Source organism: Scyliorhinus canicula, chromosome 14, assembly GCF_902713615.1.
Source record: "Scyliorhinus canicula chromosome 14, sScyCan1.1, whole genome shotgun sequence".
In the NCBI taxonomy this organism is placed as follows: Eukaryota; Metazoa; Chordata; class Chondrichthyes; order Carcharhiniformes; family Scyliorhinidae; genus Scyliorhinus; species Scyliorhinus canicula.
Genome location: NC_052159.1, coordinates 4,586,284 through 4,608,759, shown reverse-complemented (window position 1 = coordinate 4,608,759; position 22,476 = coordinate 4,586,284). Strand labels below are relative to the sequence as shown.

Genomic DNA, 22,476 nt, shown 5'->3' with positions numbered 1-22,476 from the left:
TATAATCTTTTGAAAGAAAATGGCATTGTCTGTTGTCACCTTCATGTTATCTGCGCCTCTTTTGTTTCACTTCAAAGATAAAAGAGAAAATTGTACTTTATTGTCCTTTATCGCAAGGAGGATTTGAATACAGGAATAAAGATGTCTTTCTTCAATCAGCCATGATCATATTGAATGGTGGTACAGGCTGGAAGGGCTGAATGGCCTGATCCTGCAACTATTTTCTATGTTTCTATGTTTAAAACAGAGATGAGGATGAATTTCTTCAGCCAGAGGGTGGTGAATCTGTGGAACCCTTTGCCGCAGAAGGCTGTAGAGGCCAATTCACTGAGTGTCTTTAAGACAGAGATAGATAGGCTCTTGATCAATAAGGGAATCAGGGGTCATGGGGAGAAGGTTGGAGAATGGGGATGAGAAACATATCAGCCATGATTGTATGGCGGGGCAGACTCAATGGGCCTAATGCGTAATTCTGCTCCTATGTCTTACGGTCTTATGGAGACTTGACTTGGAGTATCGTGCACTGTTTTTGTCTCCTTACCTCAGGAAGCTTATATTTGCCATAAAGTGGGTGATGTGGACATTCAGCAGACTAATTCCAGGGATGGTGGCATTGTTCATGAGGGGAGATTGAGGAGACTGGGCCTGTCCTGTCTCAAATTTAAAAGAATGAGAGGCAATCTCATAGAAACTCACAAAATACTGTGGGAGCTGCACAGGGTAGACGCAGAAAAGATGTTTCCCTTGTTTGGGGAATCTAGAACCAGGGGTCCTGGTCTCAAAATAGGGAGTGGGCCATTTAGGTCCAAGATGGCAAGGAATTTCTTCACTCAGAGGATTGTTAATCTTTGGAACACTCTATTTCCAAGGGCTGTGGAAGCTCAATAGTTGAGCATGTTCAAGACAGTATTCGATAGACCTCAAGTGATATGGGGATAGCGCAGGAAGATGGCATCGAGGGAATAGGGCCAGTATGGCTCTGAGGCAGAGCAGACAGGGAGATGTTGCTGAACACAGCGGGTCTGGTGGCCTGAAGTGCATATGTTTTAATGCAAGAAGTATTATGGGTAAGGCAGATGAATTTAGAGCTTGGATTAGTACTTGGAACTATGATGTTGTTGCCATTACAGAGACCTGGTTGAGGGAAGGACAGAATTGGCAGCTAAACGTTCCAGGATTTAGATGTTTCAGGCGGGATAGAGGGGGATGTAAAAGGGGTGGAGGAGTTGCGCTATTGGTTCGGGAGAATATCACAGTTGTACTGCGGGAGGACACCTCAGAGGGCAGCGAGGGTATATGGGTAGAGATCAGGAATAAAAAGGGTGCAGTCACAATGTTGGGGGTTTACTACAGGCCACCCAACAGCCATCGAGAGATAGAGGAGCAGATAGGTAGACAAATTTTGGAAAGGAGTAAAAGCAATAGGGTTGTTGTGATGGGAGACTTCAACTTCCCCAATATTGACTGGGACTCACTTAGTGCTAGGGGCTTGGACGGGGCAGAGTTTGTAAGGAGCATCTAGGAGGGCTTCTTGAAACAACATGTAAACATCCAACTAGGGAAGGGGTTGTACTGGACCTGGTATTGGGGAATGAGCCCGGCCAGGTGATAGAAGTTTCAGTAGGAGAGCATTCCGGGAACAGTGACCACAATTTCAGTAAGTTTTAAAGTGCTGGTGGACAAGGATAAGAGTGGTCCTAGGGTGAATGTGCTAAATTGGGGGAAGGCTAATTATAACAATATTAGGCAGGAACTGAATTGGAGATTGGGGGAGGATATTTGAGGGTAAATCAACATCTGACATGTGGGAAGCTTTCAAATGTCAGTTGAAAGGAATTCAGGACCGGCATTTTCCTGTGAAGAAGAAGGATAAAAACGCTAAATAACGAGAGATATTGTAGGCCTCGTCAAAAAGAAAAAGGAGGCACTTGTCAGGGCCAGAAGACTGGGAACAGACAAAGTTTATGTGGAATCTAAGGAAAGTAGGAAGGAACTTAAGCAAGGAGTCAGGAGGGCTAAAAGGAGTCACGAAAAGTCATTGGCAAATAGTGTTAAGGAAAATCCCAAGGCTTTTTACACGTACATAAAAAGCAAGAGGGTAGCCAGGGAAAGGGTTGGCCCACTGAAGGACAGGGGAGGGAATCTATGTGTGGAGCCAGAGGAAATGGGCGAGGTACTAAATGAATACTTTGCATCAGTATTCACCAAAGAGAAGGAATTTGTGGATGTTGAGTCTGGAGAAGGGTGTGTAGAGCCTGGGTCACATTGAGATCCAAAAAGACGAGGTGTTGGGCGTCATGAAAAATATTAAGGTAGATAAGTCCCCAGGGCCTGATGGGATCTACCCCAGAATACTGAAGGAAGCAAGAGAGGAAATTGCTGAGGCCTTGACAGAAATCTTTGGATCCTCACTGTCGTCAGGTGATGTCCCGGAGGACTGGAGAATAGCCAATATTGTTCCTTTGTTTAAGAAGGGTAGGGAAATTACTGGAGAGAATTCTTCGAGACAGGATCTACTCCCATTTGGAAGCAAATGGACGTATTAGTGAGAGGCAGCATGGTTTTGTGAAGGGGAGGTCGTGTCTCACTAACTTGATAGAGTTTTTCGAAGAGGTCACAAAGATGATTGATGCAGGTAGGGCAGTGGATGTTGTCTATATGGACTTCAGTAAGGCCTTTGGCAAGGTCCCTCATGGTAGACTGGTACAAAAGGTGAAGTCACACGGTATCAGGGGTGAGCTGGCAAGATGGATACAGAACTGGCTAGGTCATAGAAGGCAGAGAGTAGCAATGGAAGGGTGCTTTTCTAATTGGAGGGCTGTGACTAGTTGTGTTCCGCAGGGATCAGTGCTGGGACCTTTGCTGTTCGTAGTATATATAAATGATTTGGAGGAAAATGTAACTGGTCTGATTAGTAAGTTTGCAGATGACATAAAGGTTGGTGGAATTGCGGATAGCGATGAGGACTGTCAGAGGATACAGCAGGATTTAGATCGTTTGGAGACTTGGGCGGAGAGATGGCAGATGGAGTTTAATCCGGACAAATGTGAGGTAATGCATTTTGGAAGGTCTATTGCAGGTCGGGAATATACAGTGAATGGTAGAACTCTCAAGAGTATTGAAAGTCAGAGAGATCTAGGTGTACAGGTCCACAGGTCACTGAAAGGGGAACACAGGTAGAGAAGATAGTCAAGAAGGCATACGGCATGCTTACCTTCATTGGCCGGGGCATTGAGTAATAGAATTGGCAAGTCATGTTGCAGCTGTATAGAACCTTTGTTAGACCACACTTGGAGTATAGTGTTCAATTCTGGTCGCCACACTACCAGAAGGATGTGGAGGCTTTAGAGAGGGTACAGAAGAGATTTACCAGGATGTTGCCTGGTAAGGAGGGCATTAGCTATGAGGAGAGGTTGAATAAACTCGGTTTGTTCTCACTGGAATGACGGAGGTTGAGGGGCGACCTGATAGGGGTCTACAGAATTATGAGGGGCATAGACAGAGTGGATAGTCAGAGGCTTTTCCCCAGGGTAGAGGAGTCAATTACTAGGGGGCATAGGTTTAAGGTGCAAGGGGCAAGGTTAGAGTAGATGTACGAGGCAAGTTTTTTACAGAGGGTAGTGGGTGCCTGGAACTCGCTGCCGGAGGAGGTGGTGGAAGCAGGGACGATAGTGATATTTAAGGGGCATCTTGACAAATACATGAATAGGATGGGAATAGAGTGATACGGACTCAGGAAGTGTAGAAGATTGTAGTGTAGTCAGGCAGCATGGTCGGCATGGGCTTGGAGGGCCGAAGGGCCTGTTCCTGTGCTGTACTTTTCTTTGTTCTTTGTAATTGATTAACCATGACCCAGTTGCATGACGAACTAGGCTCGAGGGGCTTATTGGCCTACTCCTGCTCCTATGTTCCCATGTTGCTTGCAGTTTGTCCTCAGCGTATTCCTCTTTTGCTTTTCTGAGGAGGGGAGTTGATGAGGAGGGGGGAGGATCCTTTTCCCCCCCATCCCAGCTCAAATGTCCTGAAAACGTCGATTGGAAGGCCGTGTCAACAGATGACCGAGTGTATGAATGTCATTGGGACTTGTGTGGCGAATGTAGGAACTTCAGATGTATTGTATTAAATGCATTTGGTGCAGTAAGGGTTAAAAGCCTGGGTTTGTGTATGTATGACTGCTGCAGTAGTAAGTAGTAAGGGTTAAAAGCCTGGGTTTGTGTATGTATGACTGCTGCAGTAGAGTTTTAAAAAATCCTGGTTTTCAAGACAGATCGGGCTTTTGAGAGCCAGAGGTGCAATTAAAGCATCGTAAATGTTTGGGCGAATGGATTTTGTTTATATTAAGACGGTTCCCTGCGGAGTAGTTAATTAGTGACATTTTGTTCAGTTCAGTGAATAGTTAGTGGGAGGAGCCAGGGGTTATTGCATTCAGGTGCCGAGTTTCAGTTGTAGTTTGTGGCTGGAAGATGAGCTGAGACGTTTCTGAAGAAATACAACCAGAGATTCTGCATTATTCTGAAATGGTTCAGCTCTATCTTTTCAATGAGTCTCAAAAGACATCTCTGTACAGAAAATATTCCGGAGTGTTGGGCAGCACGCTGGCACAGTGGGTTAGCCCTGCTGCCAACGGCACTGAGGCCCCAGGTTTGATCCCGGCTCTGGGTTACTGTCTGTGTGGAGTTTGCACATTCTGCCCGTGTTTGCGTGGGTTTCGCTCCCACAACCCAAAAGATGTGCAGGATGAGTGGATTGGCCACGCTAAATTGAACCTTCATTGGAAAAAATGAATTGGATACTCTAAATTTATTTTTAAAAAAGTGTTCCAGAGTGCTAACTGTGTTTAAAAGTGGATTGAGATCTGAGATAGTTTTGTTGTTTGAATGGAAGTAAAGATAGCAGTTCGGGATTATTGTGTCACAATTGATTAGCATTGTTTAAGAGGTATTGTAAGCTATTTTTGGGTGCGAATGTTAAAGATATTTTAATACTGTAGTAGTAATAAAGTTTGTTTTATAATATCACATCCCTATTTCTTCGTGTAATCTCTCCTGAAGTGAGGTACCCTTTCCTCACCATCTTACAAAATTAAAATAAAATATTGGGGTTTCATTCCAGTATCCTCGCCTCTGGTGGGGTCTGGTCTAGGATCATAATCTTTGGCTGTGATATTACAACAAATTCTAATGACCAGAAGGGGCACACAAATTGGTTGTGTGGTAAATAGCGAAGAGGAAAGCCTGAGAGAGCAATATAGATGGGCTGGTCAGATGGGCAGAACAGTGGCAAATGGAATTTATTCCAGAGAAATATGAGGTGATGCATTTTGGGAGGACTAATATGGTGGGGGTATACACAATGAACAGTTGAATGCCAGGAAGTACAGAGGATCAGAGGGACCTTGGGGTGCATATCCATAGATTCCTGAAGACAGCAAGGCAGGAAATTAAGATTTAAGTTATGGAGCAGGAGGTTTAGAGGGGACACGAGGAAACCTTTTTCACCCAGAGGGAGGTGGGAATCCTACCTGAAAGGGTGGTAGAGACGGGAACCTTCACAACATTTAGGAAGTATTTAGATGAACACATGGCGCGAGCTGGGGGATAGCATTATTCGGGGTATCGGACGAGCCGGGAGTGCAGGAGCCGAAAGAGGCCGGTGTTCTGGCCTTTGCGTCCCTGGTAGCCCAGCGGAGGATCCTACTAACGTGGAAGGATGTGAAGGCCCCAAGCGTGGAAGCTTGGATTAACGATATGGCAGGGTTCATCAAGCTGGAAAGGATAAAGTTTGCCTTGCGAGGGTCTGTGCAGGGGCTCTCCGGGCGGTGGCAACCGTTCCTAGACTTTCTCGCGGAACGTTCGGTGGAGGTCAACAGCAGCAGCAACCCGGGGGGGGGGGGGGGGGGGGGGGGGGTTGGTTTTTCTTTTCTGTTTAGGTTAGAGTGGGGCGTTTTCCTTACTGGCGTGTTTATTTGTTAAATGGGGGCCATTGTATTTTGTTGGAAATCCCATGTATAATTTTTGCTTGTTTTGTGCTTTATTACTTTTTCTGTTTGGAGTGTTTTGTTGAAAATCGTTGAAAATTTGAATAATATATTTATTAAAAAAAAGATGAACACATGACATACAAGGCTATGGACCACGTTCTGGAAAATGGGATTAGGATAGATAGGTGCTTGATGGTAAACGCAGATATGATGGTCTGAAGGGCCTCTTTCAGTGCTCTATAACTCTGTAAGGTGGTTACAAAGGCATATGGGATACTTGCCTTTATTAGCTGAGGCATACAATAGAGGAGCAGGGGGCTGCACGGTGGCACAGTGGTTAGCACTGCTGCCTCACAGCACCGAGGTCCAGGTTCGATCCCAGCTCTGGGTCACTGTCCGTGTGGAGTTTGCACATTCTCCCCGTGTCTGTGTGGGTTTTGCACCCACAACCCAAAGATGTGCAGGGTAGGTGGAATGGCCATGCTAAATTTGTCCTTAATTGGAAAAATGAATTGGGTACTCTAAATTAAAAAGAAAAGAACATAGGAGCAAGGAAGTTATGATAGAGCTGTATAAAATGCTTGTTGGGCCACAGCTAGAGTACTGTGTGCAGTTCTGGTCGCCACACAATAGGAAGGATGTGATTGCACTGGATAGGGTGAAAAACTATGAAATCCCCTGCGATACTTTGCAGTGCTACGCTTTCATTCAATTTCACAGTGCAGTACCTTTACTTGTCTTTGATTGACCCCTTAATGGTTTAAACACAGATGCTAGGAGGTTTGTTTATTTATATTTCCTTTCATGCTTGAATGTATCTGAAGTACCCTCCATTGATCCTAACCGCGATTTTAATAAACATTCTTGTTATGATTGACAGCTTCCGGCCAGTTCAAAGCAGATAAGTGCTTTCACTTAGCACTGTTGAAGTGGCTAGCAGACAAATGATCTCAGTGGATTACATGGCTTTTCAAGTGTTGTGGGCTTTCTAGGAAGGCTCTGAACTTCAGTTTCAAAAGCAATGGGCTGAGGGAGCAGGTGTGAGGAAAGGGAAAGTGCTCATGGCTTAAATCTTCAATGAACTGCCCTATGTGCTCTGGAGCTGCCAGGCAGAGCAGTTCAGAGTGATACGGCCACCTCAATGTTTAAACAGGTCAGACCAGGATATTGAGTTTGAACAGGGGGCTGCCTGAGATCAACATGCCAAGAGTGACCTTCAGGTTGCTTAGGGCTGGAAAGGGCAGTCCAGAGACAGGACCCCCGTCCAGGGGGAGGGTCCCGGGGTCAACCCCTTACCCACAGCGCAAGCCCACCCAATCCCCAGGACCCTTTGGGGACCCTCCCTCTGCAGCCTGGACGTGGAAGAGGGACATATGAGCAATGGCCTAACCACCATGACGCCCCATTGGCAATACTTGCACCAAAGCACACCCAGTGGAATTCCCGCTGTGTGTGTTGGAGCATAACAGGTAGGGTGGAGGGATGTTGGAGATTCGGGCTCCAGCCCTAAATCTCATTCAAATTAATACTAGGAGCTGTCTTTATGTTCCCTTGCCACGGGGCGGGAATCTCGTTATGGCCGGTTGTAGCGGAGCGGAGACTGAGCACGGGTCTGCCACCTGGTGCCAATCCCATTTTTGGGCTGGCGCAGGATTTCCGCCCGATCTGGATTCAAGCTGTGGGATTCCTCCGCTTTGCCAGCAGTGCACTCACGCCCGTGGGCTTCCCGATGGCGTGGGGTGGCCACGTCAACACTACCACCAAGAAAGCAGAACAGCGCCGATACGTCCTCAGGAAATAAGGAAATTCGGCATGTCCGCACTGACTCTTACCAACTTTTACAGATGCACCATAGAAAGCATCCAATCGGGCTGCATCACAGCCTGGTATGGCAACTGCTCGGCCCAGGAACTGCAAGAAACTTCAGAGAGTCGTGAACACAGCCCAGTCCATCACACAAACCCGCCTCCCATCCATTGACTCCATCTACACCTCCCGCTGCCGGGGGAAAGCGGGCAGCATAATCAAAGCCCCTCCCACCCGGCTTACTCACTCTTCCAACTTCTTCCATCGGGCAGGAGATACAAAAGTCTGAGAACACGCACGAACAGATTCAAAAACAGCTTCTTCCAGACTCCTAAGCGACCCTCTTATGGACTCACCTGTTTAATACTACACTCCTGTGTGCTTCACTCAATGCCGACGTACATTGTGTACCTTGTGCTGCCCTATTATGTATTTTCTTTTTCTTTTCTTTTCATGTACTAAAGATTATTATTATTATATGATCTGTCTGAGCTGCTCGCAGGAAAATACTTTTCACTGTACCTCGGTACACGTGACAATAAAGAAAGGAACAAACAAACAAATGGGAAACCCCATTGGCCAGCTGCGGAACAGGGAATCCCGCTGCCGACGGGGGGAGGGGGGGGGGGCACCAGGAATCGGGGCTGGCCAGACGGAGAATTCCGCCCGATCTTAACAGCAGGGACGGCGAATCCTGGCTAAAGTATCTGTGTTTGTCTAAAAGCAGTTAAGACAAAGGAAACCTGAAAGGAGAGGCGGAAAACCTGGTGCTGGATTCCTTGTTAAAAACTGGAGTGGAAGATTTGATTGACTATCTAGTTGGAAAACGTGAGTGGATTAAAAAAAATGCAAACAGCTGATGGAAAGCATTGTTTGAAAGAAAATTTTAAAGTATATCTTTTTGGGAGTGGAGTTTGGAAACCCTCATGTGACAACCATCTTGGGGTATTGTGAGAGAAATCCACGGAAGATCAGTTGAGTGGCATTGGTATTGGGATCCCAGACCAGATCCCAACAATAACCAGTATACTGGACCGAAACCCCAATATTTTAGTTTATTTTAAGACTGTGCAGAAAGAATAATTTGTTCCAGGAGTGATTGCATGAAAAAATAGGGACCGGGATTCTCCCAAAAATGGGGCTATGTACCCCACGCCCGCCAGAAACCGGGCGCGAATCAGACCGGACTTTTTTCAAAACGTCTGGAGTGATTCTCCAGTTTTAAGAGGGATAACAGGGCCCCGGCGTGCCCCACGCAGCTCCTGCTGCCGATACGGGGTCCTGCACTTCCAGCCGCGGGTCCGTGTATGCGCGCGTGCGGTTGTTTTTGGACGGCCCCCGCACAACATGGTGGAGCCGCACATACGGCCAGCGCGTACGAAGATAGGCCCTCCCTGGATCGCGCGTGCCCGCCAATCGGTAGCACCCCGATCACGGGCCTGTCTGTCGCGAGCCCCCCCCCCCCCGGAGTCTGATCCTCCCCTCACCCCCCCACCAGGACGGCCAGCGTGGCCGCGATTCCGAGGTCCTGCTGGGTGGAACCAGGTTGGAACCACGCCGGCAGAACTCGGCCGGTCGATCGCGGAAAATCGTGGGGGCTTCTTTCAACGGCCCCCGACCGGCATTGATCACGCACGGACGGCTGGCGGCGCGTTTCCTCCCGTGTCTCGAGGAGAATCGTGTCCTGGCGCCGCGGGTCTGAGACCCCATTCTCGTCCCCGTGCCGAGGGCGATTTCGGCACGGACGCCTCGGAGAATCCCGGCCAGGGTTTGGGTATTCGAAAACAAAACTTTACTATGGATACAGTATTAAACTTTTTAACTTCAAACCCGAAAAGAACAGCTTACATTATTCTTTAACACAACTATATAATTTCCCATTAAACAACAAGGAAAATAGATTCAGCTTAAAGGTGAACAGGGCTTTGCAGAATAGATTTGGAACCCCTGCATATTCTGGCTGAATGACTTCAAATAGCTGCTTCAACTGGGTTGTTTCAGCCTCTTCCTTGTCTTAAGACAAGACTACCTGCTTTAAAATATTATTACTCTTTTTAAACAATCTTACTGGGAAAGAATTGTGAACTCCGGGTCAGGCAGCTCAGAATTCAACTCCTCTCTGTCTCAAAGCTTCTCCAAACTTACTGCCTCGTTGCCTTGGCTGCACCCAGCATTGACCTCATCTCCCAAGTTAAAAAACAAATAATCTCTGCATGCTGCAAAGCACTTTTTTTTTTTTTTTTTCTTTTTTTTTTATAAATTTAGAGTACCCAATTCATTTTTTCCAATTAAGGGGCAATTTAGCTTGGCCAATCCACCTAGCCTGCACATCTTTGGGTTGTGGGGGCGAAACCCACACAAACACGGGGAGAATGTGCAAACTCCACACGGACAGTGACCCAGAGCCGGGATCGAACCTGGGACCTCAGCGCCGTGAGGCTGCAGGGCTAACCCACTGAGCCACCATGCTGCCCTGCTGCAAAGCACTTTAACTCCCCAGGGACCTTCCCAGACAAACCACAGTCCATTAGCCTAGACTGAAAAACACATTCTTAGAATCATAGAATTTACAGTGCAAAAGGAGGCCATTCAGCTCATCAAGTCTGCACTGGCCCTTAGGAAGAGCACCCGACTAGGCCCACACCACAACCCTATCCCTGTAATCCAGTAACCCCACCTAGCCTTTTGGACACTAAGGGGCAATTTATCATGGCCAACCCACCTAACCTGCACATCTTTGGACTGTGGGAGGAAAACCGGAGCACCTGGAGGAAACCTACGGAGACACGGGGAAAAAGTGCAGACTCCACATAGACAGTGATCCAAGGCCGGAATTGAACCCGGGTCCCTGGAGCTGTGAGGCAACAATGCTAACCACGGTGTCACCCTGCCGCCCATTATTTTGTCAATTTCACCTTCTGACTGCTATAAAATCTCAGGCCCTGCAAAACAGGATTATCTTTTAAAACATGACCACTGCAGTCAAACACGCTCTAACCCCAGGCTTTTAACCCTTGAATTGCCTAATACTTAGAACACGATATTCTTAAAGTCTTCCAGTCACCCCGCCGGCCATTTGGTTTCAGAGTGGGGTATTATTTTTGAAAACTGCATACATATGTGAAGCTAAGAGGGGAGTAAAGGAATGTTGTATCATCAAACTTTTCATGTTTAATAAATGTATTTTTTCTTGTTAAAAAAAATTTACATTTCCGTGACTCTGTCCACATTTTCTTGAAAGTAAAATGCTACGATTTTTTTTTTAACAAACAATTTTATTGAGGTATTTTTCGGCATTGTAAACAATTACAGACATCAACAAAAAGAAAGCAAAAAGGCAAAAATGTGCAAACATCCACGTACATTCAATACTTCAATCATAACATACTGCACAGGCCCGCTCCTCTCCCACCGGTACTACCTGCCATATTTTCCCTCCTACTCTACTCTACTCTAACCCCCCCCCCCCCACTGACGCTCACTCTCCCGCAAAGAAGTCGATGAATGGTTGCCACCTTCGGGCGAACCCCTGTACAGATCCCCTCAAGGCGAACTTAATTTTTTCCATCCCCAGAAAACTCGACATGTCCGAAAGCCACAACTCAGTCTTCGGGGGCTTTGAGTCCCTCCATGCCAATAATATTCGTCGCCAGGCTATCAGGGAAGCAAAGGCCAAAACATCGGCCTCTTTCTCACCTTGGACTTCCGGGTCTTCCGAAACCCCAAAAGTTGCCACCGCCGGACCCATAGTACCCGGGACATGATCCCTGCAAATCCCTCCCAGTACCCCCTAAGCATCGGGCATGTCCAAAACATGTGTGCGTGGTTCGCTGGTCCTCCTGCGCACCTAGCGCATTTGTCCTCTACCCCAAAGAATTTGCTCATCCGGGCCACCGTCATGTGAACGACCTTAAATTGAATCAGCCCGAGCCTGGCACATGTCGCGGTCGAATTTACCCTACTCAGGGCCTCTGCCCACAGCCCGTCCTCCATTTCCCCGCCTAGCTCCTCCTCCCATTTGAGTCTTAGTTTCTCCGTCTGGGACCCTTCCCCCTTCATGAGCACCTTATAAATATCAGAGACTCTACCCTCCTCTCCTTCCCCCCCTAGAGACTATACTGTCTTGGATCCCCATTGGCGGGAGGCGTGGGAAAGATGGGACCTGTCTACGGACAAAGTCCCGCAACTGTAGGTACCTGAAATCGTTTCCCCTTACCAGACCAAATTTCTCCTCCAAGCTCCTCAAACTCGCAAAGGTCCCTTCCAGGAACATATCGCCCACCCTCCCCACCCCCGCCCGCCGCCATGCTCGAAACCCCCCACCCATACCCCCGGGGGCAAACCGATGGTTGTCGCAGATTGGCGCCCAGACAGACGCCCCCACCTCCCCTACATGCCTCCTCCACTGGCCCCATATCCGCAGGGTCACCACCACTACCGGGCTGGTGGTGTACTTGGCCGGCGGCAGCGGTAGAGGAGCCGTGACCAGGGCTGCCAAGCTGGAGCCCCTGCACGAAGCCGCCTCCACCCGCTCCCAGATAGACCCCATACCCACCATCCACTTCCTTATCATAGCGATATTAGCCGCCCAGTAGTAGTTAATCAGACTCGGCAAAGCCAGCCCTCCCTCGCTGCGGTTCCTCTCCAACATCGCCTTCTTCACCCGCAGGGATTTTCCCGCCCAGACAAAGCTCATGATCATCCTGTTAACCCTTTTGAAGAAGGACTGTGGGATAAAGATCGGGAGGCACTAAAAAATGAACAGCAATCTAGGGAGGATTGTCATCTTTACAGTCTGCACCCTCCCTGCCAGCGACAGCGGGAGTGCGTCCCATCTCCGAAACTCCCCCTTCATTTGTTCCACCATCCTGGCCAAATTTAACTTGTGCAGCCAGCCCCAGTCTCGCGCCACTTGGATCCCCATGTACCGAAAACTTTCCTCAACCAGCCTAAATGGTAGCCCTCTCAATCTGTTCTCGTGGCCCATTGCCTGTACCACAAACATTTCACTCTTGGCCATATTTAATTTATACCCTGAGAACTGGCCGAACTTCCTCAATGTTTCCAGTATACTTCCCATCCCGGCCAATGGGTCCGACACGTACAGGAGCAGGTCGTCCGCATAAAGAGAGACCCTGTGTTCCACCCCGCCCCTATGTTGCACGTTCTGGGTGAGTGTGCTTAACACTCGATTTGGCTCTGTTTCGTTACTTAGCTCTGGAGTCGTCAGGTATCGTTAAGATACCGCCACAAGATTCAAGGTCAAGTTCAAAGCAATAAAACCATACACCAATTAGTAAGTTCAAACAACTGAGTTTATTATAATACAATTATAATACTCATGCACACGCTAAGAGGATTAAACTATTCCTACCGCTAAATAAACCAATACTTATCTCAAAGGGAACTGCCGGATCAGGGGACAAGGCCTCTTGCTCTGCTCTGGTCTGCAGACTTCAGGTTGGTACGGGTTTAAAAAGGGGTCAGGAGTGTCTATCTCTGGTAGCGATCGTTGTGAGACACTTACTTGCTGGCGGCTGCTGTCCCAAACCTCTCCTCCCTCTCGGTCAATATCTTCTTTGGCAAAAGCTGGTCGAGATGCTGGTCCAGAGAGGAGGGCTGGTTAAGAAGAACGAACTAAGTTTGGGACCTGTCTTTTATAGGTCCTAGGCTTCGCCCCCTTTTGGGTGGCCCCTTCACCTGCTGGGAATCGATTGGGTCTCTTCCCAATCGATTTGTTTGAATCCCCCCAATACTGAGGCTGTCTCTCGGCTATTGGACGGGCCTTCAGGTACTTTGTTTTCGAATCCTGCTGGTGCCGGGGTGTCTGGTTTCCCATACACTGTTGCAATCACTTCTCTATTTGTGTCCATTGTCCCAGGGATCGTTCCATTGCAATGTTAACTATCCCAGAGATTGCCTCATTAGTATGCGGAATGTTCGTTTCGGTGCTGTCTGCTCTCTTAGCAGACAGAATACACATTGGCTTGGTGCAGCCTGCTTGTGCTGCAAACATTGTCCATTTTAACCTGCAAGCTTTGTGTTCCTCCATTTTGTATTGAGGGAATGGCCAACTTCGGTGGCTACATCTAACCATCCCCTTCCATCCCTTTGCGGCTCTCAGCGCAATCGCCAGCGGCTCTATGGCCAGCGCAAACAGCAGCAGGGAGTGTGGACAGCCCTGTCTGGTCCCACGGTATAGTCTAAAATACTCTGACACTTCTCTGTTTGTCCTGACGCTGGCCTTTGGGGCCTGATATAATAGCTTGATCCAATTCACCAGTCCCTCCCGAACCCAAACCTTCCGAGCACCTCCCATAGATAGCCCCACTCCACCCGGTCGAAGGCCTTCTCGGCATCCATCGTCACCACTACCTCCACCTCCTTGCCCATCGGGGGCATCATTATCACATTGAGTAATCTTCTCAAGTTGGCCGACAGCTGCCTGCCCTTCACGAACCCAGTTTGGTCATCCCCAATCACCTCCGGTACGCAGTCCTCAATTCTAATCGCCAGTACCTTTGCCAGGAGCTTGGCATCTACATTGATCAGGGAGATTAGCCTGTATGACCCGCACGCTTCTGGGTCCTTACCCCACTTCAATATCAGTGATATGGTGGCTTGCGACATCGTCGGCGGCAGGGTCCCTCTGTCCCTTGCCTCACTAAAAACCCTCGCCAAGACCGGACCCACTAACTCAGAGAACTTCTTATAAAACTCTACTGGGTATCCATCCGGCCCCAGGGCTTTCCCCGACTGCATGGCCTTTACGCCCCCCAATACCTCCTCCACTCTAATCGATGCCCCCAGCTCATCCACTCGCCCCCCACCTACTGTTGGGAAGGTTAACCCGTCCAGAAACCTTTTCATCTCCTCCGGTTCTTCCGGAGGCTCCGAAGTGTACAGCTTGCGATAGAAGTCCCGGAATACCTTATTCAATCCTGCCGGGTCCTCCACTCTGCACCCCTCCCCATCCATCACTCTACTTATTTCCCTGGCCGCCTCCCTCTTCCTGAGTTGCTGCGCTAACAATCTGCTAGCCTTTTCCCCATGCTCGTACACCACACCCCTCGCCTTCCTAAGCTGTTCCACAGCCCTACTTGTGGATAGCGCCCCCAGTTCCGCCTGTAGTCTCTGCCTCTCCCTGAGTAAATCCTCCCCCGGGGACTCCGCGTGTTCCTCGTCTATCCGACACATTTCCCTAACCAATCTGTCCATCTCTGCCCAGTCCGCCTTGGCCCTGTGGGCCCCTATTGAGATCAACTCTCCCCGCACTACTGCCTTTAGCGCCTCCCACAGGGTCGCCGCTGAGACCTCCCCCGTATCATTCACCTGCAAGTGCAAGTGACCTGCAAGTGACTGCAAGGGGCAGCAGGGTAGCATGGTGGTTAGCATAAATGCTTCACAGCTCCAGGGTCCCAGGTTCGATTCCCGGCCGGGTCACTGTCTGTGTGGAGTCTGCACATCCTCCCCCTGTGTGCGTGGGTTTCCTCCGGGTGCTCCGGTTTCCTCCCACAGTCCAAAGATGTGCGGGTTAGGTGGATTGGCCACGCTAAATTGCCCGTAGTGTCCTAATTAAAGTAAGGTTAAGGGGGGGGGGGTTGTTGGGTTACGGGTATAGGGTGGATACGTGGGTTTGAGTAGGGTGATCATGGCTCGGCACAACATTGAGGGCCGAAGGGCCTGTTCTGTGCTGTACTGTTCTATGTTCTATGTTCTAAGTAGTTTTGGATACACCTCCGAAGCCTCTCACAGATCCCCTCCTCCGACAACAGTCCCACGTCTAGCCTCCATTGTGGGCATTGGTGATTCGCCCCTCCGACCTGCAGGTCTACCCAGTGCGGGGCATGGTCCGAGATAGTGATTGCTGAATATTCCGTGTTCTTTACCTCCCCTATACAGTCCCTGCTTAGGACAAAGAAGTCTATCCTAGAATATACTTTATGGACGTGCGAGTAAAACGAGTAGCCCCTTCCCGTCGGCTGTCTGGCTCTCCAGGGGTCCACTGCCCCCATTTGCTCCATAAGCCCTTTCAGCTCCCTTGCCATTGCTGGGCGTCTACCTGTTCTGGGACACGACTGATCCAAAGCCGGGTCAAGGACCATAAGACCATAAGACCATAAGACATAGGAGTGGAAGTAAGGCCATTCGGCCCATCGAGTCCACTCCGCCATTCAATCATGGCTGATGGGCATTTCAATTCCACCTACCAGCATTCTCCCCGTAGCCCTTAATTCCTCGCGACATCAAGAATTTATCTATCTCTGCCTTGAAGCCATTTAGCGTCCCGGCCTCCACTGCACTCCGCGGCAATGAATTCCACAGGCCCACCACTCTCTGGCTGAAGAAATGTCTCCGCATTTCTGTTCTGAATTTACCCCCTCTAATTCTAAGGCTGTGCCCACGGGTCCTCGTCTCCTCGCCTAACGGAAACAGTTTCTTTGCGTCCACCCTTTCTAAGCCATGTATTATCTTGTAAGTTTCTATTAGATCTCCCCTTAACCTTCTAAACTCCAATGAATACAATCCCAGGATCCTCAGCAGTTCATCATATGTTAGACCCGCTATTCCAGGGATCATCCGTGTGAATCTCCGCTGGACACGCTCCAGTGCCAGTATGTCCTTCCTGAGATGTGGGGCCCAAAACTGGACACAGTACTCCAAATGGGGCCTAACCAGAGCCTTATAAAGGCTCAGTAGCACATCGCTGCTTTTATATTCCAACCCTCTTGAGATAAATGACAACATTGCATTCGCTTTCTTAATCACAGATTCAACCTGCATGTTTACCTTTAGGGAATCCTCGACTAGCACTCCCAGATCCCTTTGTACTTTGGCATTATGAATTTTCTCACCGTTTAGAAAGTAGTCTATGCTTGGATTCTTTTTTCCAAAGTGCAAGACCTCACATTTTCTCACGTTGAATTGCATCAGCCATTTCCTGCACCACTCTCCCAAACTGTCTAGATCCTTCTGCAGCCTCCCCACTTCCTCAGCACTACCTGCCTGACCACCTAACTTTGTATCATCGGCAAACTTCGCTAGAATGCCCCCAGTCCTTTCATCCAGATCATTAATATATATGGTGAACAGCTGCGGCCCCAACACTGAACCCTGTGGGACACCGCTGGTCACCGGCTGCCATTCCGAAAAAGAACCTTTTATCCCAACTCTCTGCCTTCTGTCAGACAGCCAATCCTCAACCCATGCCAGTAGCTCACCTCGAACACCATGGGCCCTCACCTTACTCAGCAGCCTCCTGTGTGGCACCTTATCAAAGGCCTTTTGGAAATCCAGATAGACCACATCCACTGGGTTTCCCTGGTCTAACCTACTTGTCACCTCCTCAAAGAATTCTAACAGTTTCGTCAGGCATGACCTCCCCTTACTAAATCCATGTTGACTTGTTCTAATCCGACCCTGCTCTTCCAAGAGTTTAGAAATCTCATCCTTAACGATCGAGTCTAGAATTTTACCAACAATTTTACCAACATGTTAAAGTCCCCCCCCCATTATTAGCCTACGAGAGTCCAGGTCCGGGATCTTCCTCAGCACTCTTTTAATAAAGTCCACGTCGTCCCAGTTCGGGGCATATATATTCACCAGCACCACTCTTCTCCCCTCCAGTCTGCCCCGTACCATCAGGTATCTGCCCCCCCTGTCTGCGGCTATGCCCTCCGCCTCAAATTGCACCCGCTTGTTGATCATGATTGCCACCTCCCTGGACTTCGAGTCCAAGTCCGAGTGGAAGACCTGGCTAATCCAGCCCTTCCTTAGCCTGGTCTGGTCAGACACTTTCAGATGTGTCTCCTGCAACATAATTACGTCCGCCCTCATAGAACATAGAACGATACAGCGCAGTACAGGCCCTTCGGCCCTCGATGTTGCACCGACATGGAAAAAATCTAAAGGCCATCTAACCTACACTATGCCCTTATCATCCATATGCTTATCTAATAAATTTTTAAATGCCCTCAATGTTGGCGAGTGCACTACTGTTACAGGTAGGGCATACCACGGCCTCACCACTCTTTGCGTAAAAAACCCACCTCTGACCTCTGTCCTATATCTATTACCCCTCAATTTAAGGCTATGTCCCCTCATGCTAGCCACCTCCATCCGCGGGAGAAGGCTCTCACTGTCCACCCTATCTAATCCTCTGATCATTTTGTATGCCTCTATTAAGTCACCTCTTAACCTTCTTCTCTCTAACGAAAACAACCTCAAATCCATCAGCCTTTCCTCATAAGATCTTCCCTCCATACCAGGCAACATCCTGGTAAATCTCCTCTGCACCCGTTCCAAAGCTTCCACGTCCTTCCTATAATGAGGCGACCAGAACTGTACGCAATACTCCAAATACGGCCGTACTAGAGTTTTGTACAACTGCAACATGACCTCATGGCTCCGGAACTCAATCCCTCTACCAATAAAGGCCAACACACCATAGACCTTCTTCACAACCCTATCAACCTGGGTGGCAACTTTCAGGGATCTATGTACATGGACACCGAGATCCCTCTGCTCATCCACACTACCAAGAATTTTACCATTAGCCAAATATTCCGCATTCCTGTTATTCTTTCCAAAGTGAATCACCTCACACTTCTCTACATTAAACTCCATTTGCCACCTCTCAGCCCAGCTCTGCAGCTTATCTATGTCCCTCTGTAACCTGCAACATCCTTCTGCACTGTCTACAACTCCACCGACTTTAGTGTCGTCTGCAAATTTACTCACCCATCCTTCTGCGCCCTCCTCTAGGTCATCCTCAGGGTCCGCAAATGCGTGAACCGCAAATGTGCGAACTATGCTATGATTTTTTGACTAGGGTTCCATTCTGGGAGCTTTCCCATCAGTAGTAACGCCAACTGGGATGATAACACTCTGAAGTGTCTTGGATTGTTTTTCTGCATCATAAATGCTGTCTGACTATATACTACTACAAAACTTGCATTTAAATAGTGCCTTCAAAATGACCCAGAGCGCCTCACAGATCGTTTTATCAAATAAAATTTGACAGTGGAACATATGAGATCTGTATACTGGTAGATGAAAGGCTAGTTCAAAGTGCTACATTTAAAAAAAAAATTAGAGTACCCATTTGTTCCAATTAAGGGCAATTTAGCATGGCCAATCCACCTACCCTGCAAATCTTTGGGTTGTGGGGGCGAAACCCACACAAACACGGGGAGAGCAGCATTTGGAGTAGTGTTTGGGCGGCACGGTAGCACAGTGGATAGCACTGTGGCTTCATAGCGCCAGGGTCCCAGGTTCGATTCCCCACTGGGTCACTGTCTGTGCGGAGTCTGCATGTTCTCCCCGTGTCTGCGTGGGTTTCCTCCGGGTGCTCCGGTTTCCTCCCACAGTCCAGGTGTGCAGGTTAGGTGGATTGGCCATGATAAATTGCCCTTAGTGACCAAAAAAGGTCAGGAAGGGTTACTGGGATAGGGTGGAGGTGAGGGCTTAAGTGGGTCGGTGCAGACTTGATGGGCTGAATGGCCTCCTTCTGCACTGTATGGTCTATGTATAATGTGCAGACTCCACACGGACAGTGACCTCGAGCCGGGATTGAACCTGGGACCTCCGCGCCGTGAGGCAGCAGTGCTAACCACTGCGCCACCTTGCTGTCCTCAAAGTGCTTCATTTTAAGGAATGCCTTAAGGGGGAAGGGAATGCCAGAGGGAATGCCAATGGTGCAGTGATGAAAACCAGGGATACTGTATTGGAGGAGCACAGAGATCACGGAGGGTTGTAGAACTGGAAGCGAATACAGTGATAGGGAGGGGCCAGGCCATGGAGGCATTGGAAAACAAAAATAAGATTATGTAAACAGTGAAGATGGAAGGTTTACAAATTCATGAAGGAGTCGTTGGTATGTGAATATAGGTATCTATATTTATATGTATAAGGGGTTATTTTTCATTATTTTATTAACCTGATCATCCCAGCTCTGACCATGGAGAACAGGTTTGACAATCTGGTTGCAGCCCTGATCCTTTTCGAGCTCCCATTAGGAAGGCGGAATTGAGTTCAACTAGGAATGGTTCATGTAGTGTAATGCTGATTTGTCAGGAAATGTTCCAACTAAATTGAAAAATTATGCTTAACTTGACCGTTCCTCTGTTTCAGGGAGGAATAACTTTGGAAGATTTGCTGGAGCCTCCCAAAGTGAAACCAATGTGTTTTCTGAAACAGAAGAATGAGTTTCTGCCTCCATTCTCAGAGCTGAGACACCTCAGCCTCGCAAAAAATCAGGTAACTGATTCCACTTCAACCACCTTCTCACCCCGATTCATCCTCCTGCTTTCCCCCACTTACCAAATTGCACACCTGTGGAATGGTGAGGATTACAGTCAGATCCACGATTTTGCCTCGGGCAGGTTGTTCCAGACCAAACGGTGATGGGCAGGGGTTGTAGTGCTGCTGCACGGTACCGGAGCCCCCCCCCCCCCCCCCCCCCCCGCCGCCGCCGCCAAAGTCTCTTTGTGTTCAGCTTTTCTCCGTTTAAATAATACTGTTCTTTTGTTCTCCCCTCCAAAATGAACAACTTCACTTTGTCTGACAATAGACTCCATTTGCCAACTTACTTAACCTATCAATATCTCACAACTTGTCTTTCCACCTATTTTTGTGCTGTGTGCAAATTTGGCTACAGTATATTTGCTTCCTTCCTCCAAGTCATTCACATATATTGTAAACAGTTACACTCCCAACACTGATCGTTGAGGGACCCCACTAGTTACAGGTCACCAACCAGAAAAAGAACTACCTATCCCGACTCGCTGTTTCCTGCCCATTAGCCAATTCTCTATCCTTGCCAACATACTACCTCCAGCACCATGGGCTCTTATTTTTTGTCTTAACCTTTTGTGAAGTACCTTGTTGAACGCCTTCTCCAAGTCCAAATACAACACATTTACCACTTCCCCTTAATTGGAAAAAAATAATTGGGCACTCTAAATTTATTTAAAAAAAGTTATGATCACTACTTGCTAGGGAATCTTTTCCTCTGAGGTCGTTTATTAAACCTGCCTCACTACCCATTACCAGTTCCAAGATAGCCTCTTCCCTGGTTGGCTCCATGACATATTGCTCTAGGAAACTATCCCTAATGCACTCTATGAATTTGTTGTCATGTCTACCCTATCCAACTTAACGGTAGCACAGTGGATAGCACTGTTGCTTCACAGCTCCAGGGTCCCAGGTTCGATTCCCGACTTGGGTCACTGTCTGTGCGGAGTCTGCGCGTTCTCCGGGTGGGAGTCTGTGTGGGTTTACTCCGGGTGCTCCGGTTTCCTTCTACAAGTCCTGAAAGACGTGATGTTGGGTGAATTGGACATTCTGAACTCTCCCTCTGTGTACCCGAACAGGCGCCGGAATGTGGCGACTCGGGACTTTTCACAGTAACTTCATTGCAGTGTTAATGTAAGCCTACTTGTGACAATAAAGATTATTATAACACAAATATTAAAATTACCCATAATTATTGCTTTTTTATTTCTGCATGTTCCTATTATTTGTTGATTTATTCCCTTTAATAGTGTGGCTACTGTTTGGGGGCTGAAACACTACTCCTACCAATTTTACCTCCACCCAAATGCATCATTCAAGTCTAGATCGTGCCTCATAACTGTCTTCATTTCATCTCTTATTTTGTTTAAATAATTTTTATTCAAATTTTTCAACTACAAATTTTCTCCCAACAATAAAATAAACAGAGTATAAAAATAAACAGAAAGAACACCCCGCCCCCCCCAATACAAAGCAATAAATTAATAACAATACAAAAAAACAAGAAAGTAGCAGACAAACAGTCGCAAAAACAAACCCCCTTAATGGATCCCTAACCCCCTCCCCCTTACCCCCCCCCCTCCTCCTCCCCCCCCCCCCCCCCCCCCCCCCCCCCCCCGGGTTGCTGCTGAGATTGACCACCCTCTAACCCTCCGCCATAAAATCGAGAAAGGGCTGCCACCGCCGGAAGAACCCTTGTACCGACCCCCTCAGGGCAAACTTGACCTTCTCCAACCTGATGATCCCGGGCATGTCACTGATCCAGGTCTCCGGGCTCGGGGGGCCTCGCATCCCTCCACTGTAAAAGAATCCTACGCCGGGCTACTAGAGATGCAAAGGCCAGAATGCCGGCCTCTCTCGCCTCCTGCAATCCCGGCTCTGATGCTACCCCAAAGATCACGAGCTCCCAGCCCGGTTCCACCCTGGAGCCGATCACCTTGGACAGGGTCCCCGCCACCCCCTTCCAGAACCCCTCCAATGCCGGACACGCCCAGAACATGTGGGTATGGTTCGCATTTCATCTCTTATTAACTGTGCTACCCCACCACCTTTTCCTTCCCCCCTTTCCTTCCAAAAGGTCAAATATCCCTGAATATTGAGTTCCCAGTTTTGATATCCTTGTTTTTTCAAATTATTTATTTTTTATTGTTTTGATCTCCTTGTCACCATGTTTCCATAATTGCTGTGAGATCATATCCACTGACCTCGCTTTGCAGTCAGTTCATCTACCTTATTCCGAATGCTTCATATATTAAGATATAAAGCCTTGCCTTTTTGCCATCGTAATCAGGCAGTGGTGGACATAGAGGTAGTTGTGGTGATCCTGATCTGAGGAAATATATAATTGTATGTTTTGGGGGGGGGCTAAAGGACATTAGGTCATTTGCGACCCTCTC

The 22,476-nt window shown here is 48.3% G+C and overlaps 1 protein-coding gene across 6 annotated transcripts in view; it reads left to right on the top strand.

The window, feature by feature from the left end:
* The window catches only part of xrra1 (X-ray radiation resistance associated 1), a 126,692-nt gene that overhangs the window by 61,472 nt on the left and 42,744 nt on the right, over positions 1-22,476 (top strand). For all 6 annotated transcript variants that reach the window (XM_038817796.1, XM_038817793.1, XM_038817797.1 and 3 more), the window contains one exon: positions 19,919-20,044. In XM_038817796.1, the coding sequence (XP_038673724.1) occupies positions 19,919-20,044 (126 nt within the window). The remainder of the gene's footprint in view (positions 1-19,918; positions 20,045-22,476) is intronic.